Source organism: Rutidosis leptorrhynchoides, chromosome 9, assembly GCF_046630445.1.
Source record: "Rutidosis leptorrhynchoides isolate AG116_Rl617_1_P2 chromosome 9, CSIRO_AGI_Rlap_v1, whole genome shotgun sequence".
NCBI classification, from domain to species: Eukaryota; Viridiplantae; Streptophyta; class Magnoliopsida; order Asterales; family Asteraceae; genus Rutidosis; species Rutidosis leptorrhynchoides.
This window is the reverse complement of record NC_092341.1, coordinates 95328214-95335219: the sequence shown is the minus strand read 5'-3', so window position 1 is coordinate 95335219 and position 7006 is coordinate 95328214. Positions and strand designations below refer to the sequence as shown.

The window sequence follows — 7006 nt, the reverse complement described above, 5'->3', positions numbered from 1 at the left end:
AAGCCCATTAATAGCCCATAGTCTAATTTCCACAAGTGTCGTTCTTTTATCCAAACCCCAATTATGGTACAAAGCCCAATTACCCAATTTTAGTAATTAGCCCAACATCATGATTACTTCGTTTTAAATAAGCATAATAATAACTTAGCTACGAGACATTAATATAAAAAGGTTGAACATAACTTACAATGATTAAAAATAGCGTAGCGTTACACGGACAGAATTTCGACTTACACCCTTACAATATTCGCTAACATACCCTTATTATTAGAATTATAATTAAAATTAAAATTAAAATATAAATTATATATATATATTTTTCGTATATATGAGAGAAGAGAGATTATAGATTATGAAAAATGATCAGAATTCGGTTTGCTTTATAGCCAGAGTTGAAATTTGGGGCTCCGCGACTCGCGGCAAAATGCTCTTCAAACTCCGCGAGTCGCGGAGAATGTATTTACAGCTCACACCCTTGGAGTTTCTCTGCCGACGGTTTTATAATATATATATATAATATATATATAATTAATATAATTAATTATATATTATATTATATTTATATGCATAGTTAACTTGTAATTTTTAGTCCGTTGCGTCGAGCGTTAAGAGTTGACTCTGGTCCCGGTTCCGGATTTTCGAACGTCCTTGCGTACAATTTTATATTTTGTATTTTGCGTTTTGAATCTTGTACTCTTGTAATTTCGAGACGTTTCTTATCAATAATTGGAACCTCTTTGATTGTCTTTTGTACTTTTGAGCTTTTTGGTCGTTTGCGTCTTCAATTCGTCGAATCTGTCTTTTGTCTTCACCTTTTATTATTTAAACGAATATCACTTGTAAATAGAACAATTGCAACTAAAAGCTTGTCTTTCTTGAGGAATAATGCTATGAAATATATGTTCGTTTTTAGCATTATCAATGCCCAGTCTTCCCGCACCTCCAGCATACCAGATTCTTCCCAGAGTTTCTCTTTCACCTATCCGAACACAACACCATCGTATCTCCTGATGACGAGACCCCGTTACCTTCCAGTCTTTTCTCCTGGGATAGGAGCTTGCTAGTAAACGTCTTCAAACTTCAGAGTTTCTTTCCCATACATCAAAATAGGTTTCATGTGTTCATAAGACGATGACAAAGATAATATCAACCTCAAAGCTTTATCTTCATCATCCACTTTAACTCCAATAGCTTCAAGTTCTGAAACAATACCATTAAGAATACTTAGATGATCTGAAATCTTTGAACCCCCATCCATACACAGAGTATGAAATTGTTCTTTAAGACACAACCGATTTGAGATGCCCTTGCCCTGGTACAACTGCTCTAGTTTAACCCAAAGCTCATTTGCCGTTGATAACCCGTGCACATTTGCAAGCACGTTCTTTGCAAGACACAAACGAATCGCACTTGCCGCCCTCAAATCCATATCATCCCATTCTTCTTCATCGAACTTCTTGCTAGAATCACTGCTGGGAACAAGGGTTGGTTTACCCTTCAAAGCCTTGTGTAAACCAGAATGAATCAACACATCCTTGACTTGAACCTGCCATAAGCCAAAATTGATCCTCCTATCAAATTTCTCAACATCAAACCTCATTGGACTGAACTTCGACATCGTATCCGTATCCTATAAACAACACTTTCTCTGATTTTGCTCCCGTTTCGAATAGCCAAAAGATGTAGCAGGTAGCCAGGACCCTTTAAATCGGAAATCCACAACTCGCCACTAACAAATTCAACTATTACTACGAATCAGAAAAAATATTGTCTAACAAGATACCCTATACGATCAATAGAACTCGTTTCTGATATGGACGATCCACTCCCGTGGCAACCACAGAGCATACTCCGACTCCTATAACCGAGACCCCCTTCAAACCTGACGCTCTGATACCAGTTGTTGGGAAATTACGGTCTCACTAATTCCCACCACCCAGCCCAACAATAATAGTAAAGAAATAAGAACAATACACAACACAAGATTTAACGTGGAAACTCCAAAACAGGAGAAAAACCACCGGCCCCCAAAGAGAGAAAATACACTATATCACAAATTGTTACAATGATATAGACGACTCTCTTAAGCCAACTAAACTCTCCAAAATATTTAACTAATACAACTCTCAAACAAGGGTAAGAAAGAAAGAAATAACCAAATACTTAAAGTGTATTGATTGGTGCAATTTGGAAGTAATCCCATGACATCCTTTTATAGCAAAGGAGTTCACCTCCAACTTTCTCCTCCCACCTATGTGAGATAACATCCTTCACAAAGTAACCATATCAATTTTTCTATCAAAAAATAAAACCAACATTTAAAAGTTTCTGCTAACTTAATGTTAACAGAAGCTAACAATCCATACGTTTTTACGGGTGAGTTAGAAACTTAAATATAATTCGATTTGATTATTAGTTGATGGATAAAATATGTAATCAAGTTGTCGTGGAGGGGTTGAAGTGTAAAATAGCAAAAATACATGGCCATCACACCACACAGTTCGCGCCTTTTCTTATGTTTAAACACACATACTACCATCCTCTAAAAAGGGGGAGAAAACCGCTCCATTACCATATACATACACTTGCACTATTTCCTGCAATTAATTCATAATTTATAGTGTTTCATATTTCATAATCCATATCCATAAAAAACAATAAAAGGAAGAATGAAAGGATCTTATTATACTTTTTATCAAAGAGCTTCTAATGCGTTCCGTGATCATCCTAACCTTTCTAAAATTCTCATTATCGGCACCATCAGGTCTATTTTCAACGTCTTATATAGTACTCGTAATTGATATATGTGGATTATTATACTACCAAATCTTGTTAATTGTCTTAATATTGATGTTAATTTAACGGTGATGTAGGTTTATTTGATCATGTGTCTGTATTCTTAAGTTAAAATGGTATTCAATCCATAGATCCATAAGAAGTATTGACAACAGAACGATAATTGGTTACTTATATTTTGGCAGTGAACATAACAGAAAATGTAGTAATATGATAAATTAAAATCATTCGTCCAAAAGGAACTCGTATGACAAACTTGGATGAACTGAAAAATACGGTTTAATACATCATGTCGGCCCGACTTGATCCTTTTGTTCGATCTGTCATCTCTGATTTGTAATATGATGGTTGATAATTAGTATACGTATTTTCAGATGAAACGAAACCGTTTATAAGATGGGTAACATATTATATTTATCATTTTTGATGAAAAATTAATCGTTCTCAAGAAGTAGTATTTCTCGTGTTCTATAATACTTGACACCAATGCCTCAAAACAAATTATGTGACTGCTGTCTAACTTGTTGGTTAAAAGCTACAAATATATATATGCCAATTAAATTTTGTTCAAAAACTGTTGTCGTCATGATTCATAAATAACTAGTGGTGTCTTAGTGGTGTCTCCTGGTAAAGTTTAGTATTCAAATATACTTTGTACCGAAAAAAACAATTTATGACCCATTAAGTTCTGATCCTAGAATCGCCACTGACGATGTATCCTCTGTAGTGGTGGTGGATTAGTTGCGTATTCTGAAGTTAGGCCATTTGGTAATCATGTTTACGCCGATGCTGCTCAACCTACCATCAAGAAAAAGAAAGTGGTAGTTTTAGGAACAGGTTGGGCAGGCACAAGTTTCCTTAAAAACTTGAAAGATCCCTCGTTAGATGTTCAAGTTGTGTCGCCTTGCAACTACTTTGCGTTCACCCCTTTATTACCAAGCGTTACAGTTGGCACTGTTGAAGCTCGCAGTGTTGTTGAACCCATCCGTAACATAGTCAGGAAGGTATACACCAAGTAGTAATTAGATTTTTTCCTTTATATGCTTTGGTAGTTAATTAAGTGTAGGTGAAAATGTTGTTATTGTATGGCAGAAAAACTTCGATGTTCGTTTTAAGGAAGCGGAATGTTTTAAGATTGATACAGTGAACAAGAAAGTCCACTGCAAGTCAACACAAACTAGTAATTTAGGTGGGAAAGAAGAGTTCACTTTGGATTATGATTATCTAGTGATAGCTATGGGCGCACGCGCTAATACATTTAACACTCCCGGTGTTGTTGAAAATGCCCATTTCTTGAAGGTAGATCAAGTAGATTCAAATTCTTGTTTATTGAATTTTGAAAGGATTTTTCTAACGATGGGCCTTAGGGCTGTCGTTAAGGTGTATAAATATATTGTACATTTGAATAATCGTTACCAAAAGTCAATATTAACCGCTATCTACCACACAATTATGCATGTTAACGGTAGTGGCGAGTTCAGGATCAAAACTCAATGGGGTCATGAATTTTTTTTCACCAAGTGTTTATATTTGAAGGGAATTTTAGCAGTTTGTTTACCCTAAAAAAACTATAAATTCTAAAAATGTATGGGATCCTCTAGTAAAGTTTAGTGGTGTGTTGTAAAATCTAAAGATTAGATTACATTGTAAAAAAAATTGCAGACTAGTGGTGTCACACTGGTTATACTCTAGGATCGCCAACGTCAGCCCTAAGGGCTATCGTTAGAAAAATCTATTTTTAATAACATACTTTAGGTTGTTATTGAGCGAAAAATTTATTAGGAAGTAGAAGATGCTTTGAGAATTCGACGAAGTATCATTGACTGTTTCGAAAGAGCAAGTCTTCCAAGTTTAAGCGAGGATGAAAGGAGAAGAATTCTCCATTTCGTGGTGGTCGGTGGTGGGCCCACGGGGGTGGAGTTTGCAGCCGAACTTCATGATTTTCTTCATGAAGATTTACTAAAATTGTATCCTGATCTCAAGAAATATATCAGTATAACACTGCTAGAAGCAGGTGCTCACATATTGAACATGTAAGTGATTAACATAACAAACTTTTTCGTTACAAAAAAGGTACTAACGTCTTTAAATGAATAAGGAATTTGCATTGGTTTGCAGGTTTGACAAAAGAATAACTGATTTTGCTGAAGAAAAATTTAAGAGAGATGGTATCAATGTCAAAACAGGATCAATGGTTGTTAAAGTTTCTGATAAGGCAATATCTCTTAAAGAAATATCTAGTGGTGAAAATAAAGATTTACCATACGGAATGGTTGTTTGGTCAACTGGAATTGGAACTCGTCCGGTTATTATGGATTTCATGAAGCAAATTGGACAGGTTTCTAACTTTAAAAATGTTAAAAAGTTAGTACTTTTCATTTTAATAAGTTGTTTATTTTTTGGATTATAGGGAAACAGGCGAGTTATGGCAACCGATGAATGGCTTAGAGTTGAAGGAGTGCCGAATGTATATGCTCTTGGTGATTGTTCGACTATTAATCAACGTAGAGTAATGGTATACTCTTATTTCTACCACACAAAAAAAAAATTAAAAAAATAAATTTAAAAAACTTTATTATAGTGCATTGACTTGGCTTTTTTTTTTTTTTTTTTTTTGAATTTTCCAGAGTTTCTGACTCGCTTTGCGTACACTGACTTGGTATACAGGAAGATATATCGGCAATTTTTAGTAAGGCGGACAAGAACAAGACTGGAAAGCTGAATGTTGAAGATTTTACTGAAGTAATTAACGATATTACGGAGAGGTATCCGCAAGTGGAGCTCCACTTGAAGAGTAAAAAACTGAAGAATTTTGTCCAACTGCTGAAAAGTCAACAAGATGAAGCTGCAAAAAAGTCAACTCAATTGGATATTGAGAAGTTTAAAGCAGCACTTTCTGAAGTAGATACTAAAATGAAAAGTCTTCCTCCAACTGCACAGGTACCATTTTTAAACAAATTCGATAAAACATTCTGTTCTTCGATCCAATTGAGTAGTCGAAATATTTTTTTTTTTAAAAATTGAGTAGTTGAAGTTATTGTTGCTTTCGTAGGTGGCGGCTCAGCAAGGTGAATATCTGGCCAAATGCTTTAACAGGATGAAGGAGTGTGAAGAGAATCCTGAAGGTCCGATTAGATTTAGAGATACTGGTCGCCATCGTTTCAAACCATTCAGGTATTAGATAAAGATTCATAAACTTAATAAGTGATAAGTTGTACTATAAGTAAAATTAAGGATTGGTTATGTTGTTATTTAAGGTACAAGCATTTAGGCCAGTTTGCGCCGTTGGGTGGTGAACAAACCGCAGCACAACTGCCTGGCGATTGGGTTTCAATCGGTCACAGTACACAGTGGCTTTGGTACTCTGTGTATGCAAGGTAACAACAACTTTTTTATTTTTTTTATTTGTTTTTTTGCTTATCAACCTTAATTTAATACTCTGAAGAATCCCTTATGGACAATAGGAACATAAATATTGAGCATGACAAATAATATGTTCATTAGATCATATGATGTCATTTAGAAGATAAACAATACAAATCGTTAATGTTATCTGCAAAGGTTTTAAAAAAACTATGTAGATACATGTACTGTATTTGGTCCTTAAGTTGTAATTCTTTTGGATAATTACTTAAGTTCTAATTCTATCTATTTGATAATTGTAATTACTAGTGATGTTGTTTGTTTGTATAAATGCAGCAAGTTAGTGAGCTGGCGCACAAGGGTGTTGGTGATAGGTGACTGGGGACGGAGGTTTATTTTTGGAAGAGACTCGAGCAGAATCTAAAAAGACAAAGAAACCAACAGCATCATATTGTTGTTTGCTCGATTAGATAATCAAAGGCTAAATTATAAACCAAGAAATTTATTGGATTTTGGTTTGTATTGTGCTGCAAGACTTATTATTCTACTGTTGTCATTTTGAAAGTTCGATGTAGTTCTATCATGTTTTGCCACTACTATATGTAATTTACCCGTTTAATAGTATTTTTTTTTCCAAAAAAAAAAAAAAAAAAAAAGTATTTTACCCTTTTTATAGTATTGTTTTTTCCCAAAAAAAAAGTATTTTACCCTTTTAATTATAATTTGATAAATCAAATGTTTTTTTTATTAAAATTAAAAATACGATTACTATTACTTTACTATTATATGGAGTAATTAAAAGAAACTTCATCAAAAGGTGAAGATCCTCCAAACCAATACAACCGAA

General features: G+C 34.3%; 1 protein-coding gene across 1 annotated transcript; it reads left to right on the top strand.

Moving 5' to 3' along the window:
• The first annotated feature begins 2669 nt into the window (after positions 1 to 2669).
• On the top strand, positions 2670 to 6770 carry LOC139865882 (external alternative NAD(P)H-ubiquinone oxidoreductase B2, mitochondrial-like). The gene is made up of 10 exons (XM_071853986.1): positions 2670 to 2764; positions 3524 to 3800; positions 3889 to 4095; positions 4579 to 4829; positions 4915 to 5134; positions 5207 to 5311; positions 5464 to 5736; positions 5849 to 5970; positions 6054 to 6173; positions 6496 to 6770. Exons 1-10 carry the CDS (start codon positions 2670 to 2672, stop codon positions 6581 to 6583), a joined length of 1758 nt encoding a protein of 585 aa, XP_071710087.1. The 3' UTR covers positions 6584 to 6770.
• The last annotated feature ends 236 nt before the right edge of the window (positions 6771 to 7006 follow it).